This window comes from Rhagoletis pomonella, unplaced genomic scaffold (assembly GCF_013731165.1).
Source record: "Rhagoletis pomonella isolate Grant_MI unplaced genomic scaffold, Rhpom_1.0 Rhpom_scaffold_00005, whole genome shotgun sequence".
NCBI classification, from domain to species: Eukaryota; Metazoa; Arthropoda; class Insecta; order Diptera; family Tephritidae; genus Rhagoletis; species Rhagoletis pomonella.
The window spans coordinates 49,673,124-49,674,607 of NW_023458559.1; the positions used below are offsets into that span (position 1 = coordinate 49,673,124).

The 1,484-nt window shown below is 40.3% G+C and overlaps 1 protein-coding gene across 1 annotated transcript in view; it reads right to left on the reverse strand.

Annotated features, from left to right (window-relative positions):
* Nucleotides 1-1,478, reverse strand: part of LOC118739123 (forkhead box protein K1) — a 10,908-nt gene extending 9,430 nt beyond the window's left edge. Inside the window, exon 1 of the mRNA XM_036470280.1 lies at nucleotides 440-1,478. Within this exon, the coding sequence (XP_036326173.1) occupies nucleotides 440-1,257 (818 nt within the window). The 5' untranslated portion in view covers nucleotides 1,258-1,478. The remainder of the gene's footprint in view (nucleotides 1-439) is intronic.
* Nucleotides 1,479-1,484: the final 6 nt, after the last annotated feature.

A 1,484-nucleotide genomic window follows, 5' to 3' on the forward strand; every position in this document is an offset into this window, starting at 1 on the left:
TCAAAAATTTTGAAGTGAAACTACCTTCTAAAAATTATTGTATCATGGTTTTACCGATGTGCCCGAAGATGTTGGTGACAGACAACTACTTTTACAAAGTTGAGTTGGGTTGTGTCCCACAATACCAATTTACAACTTACAACTCAAGTATCATCAAAATTGTGAATCATAATAGGAGCCTATGTAATTTTTTAATTAAAGCTTCCGACTTATCTCTATGTTGGCTTGAGTTTAGTTGAAAGAAAAAGAAAACAAATATATATTAAATTTGTGGAGTCATATATGGGCAGAGCTCGAAAGTGTTTGAATTTCATACTTGCAACACTTGCTAATGAATTCGCAAAAGATTACATTTTTTTATGTTTTCCCGCCCTTAAAAATAACGAATACATGAAAAACTCATGCCTCAACATTAAAAAACTAAGTTGACCAAACTTACCTGTTAGGCAATCTCAACGGATCAGCATTGCGTCGCTGCAAGAAGTCATCAACGAAAATGCCATTTTTACTTAGACACTGCACGAAGAAGTCACGTGCATTTCCATCGTAAAGAACTTGAAAATGCTTTCGCGACACCAAATTGTTCTCGGCGACGTGAAAGTGCACGTGTGATGTGGACGAGTTTCGTCCGATAATAGTTATAGGCTCAAGGATGTATAGCAATTCCTGGTCGTATTTTAGAAAACCGAGCGCATTGTCTGGTGCCGTTGAAACGTCAGTGCCGCTCCCACCCGAATTGGTGGTGTTGCTGTTGCCGTCGGAGGCATTGGCAGGTGGGTGATTGGTAACCAATGTTGTTGGTGCACTGATTGAACCATCGTTCGCTCCGCCGACACCACTATTGGTTGTACTGCTGCTACCAGCTGCAGCACCTACCGAATTGGTGTTGGCGTTAGAGGATGATGTTGTATTCATGGCCTCCAGGGCAGAGCTATTATTATGGTTGTTATTACTGCTGTTGCTAGTATTGTTGCTGTTATTATTATTGTTATTGGTTAGTGCCGTACCACTGCCATGATGCAATTGGAGCATATCCTTGGCGATAGCAACAGTGGCAGCGTCGACGGGAACGGCTGCTGCTGCTGAACTGATTGTATTTGAGGTGGGCGGGGTAATGTTTGTGCTACGAACGTTGTTAATATTGATATTGCTGTTGTTACTATTGATAGTATTTGTGTTAGTTGCCGGGCCGGATAGAGAACCGTCGTCCACTTGCTGAGTAGTATGTGGTTGTTGTTGGTGGGGGTAGAATTCCATTTGTATGCGGCGCCTTTTTCCAATGCTGCCTTTTTGCTACACTTTTTTCCAATGAAAAAATGTGTTAGCGCTGCACGTCAAATACGGTTGATTGCGTTATTGTGCGTTTGTTTTCCTATTACATATGCATGTACTCTTTATTTTTAATCTACACAAATTACTGCTTTTTCTAAAAGACTTTCCTTGTATGTAACAAAAAATATACATATACTAATTTTTCACTTGCA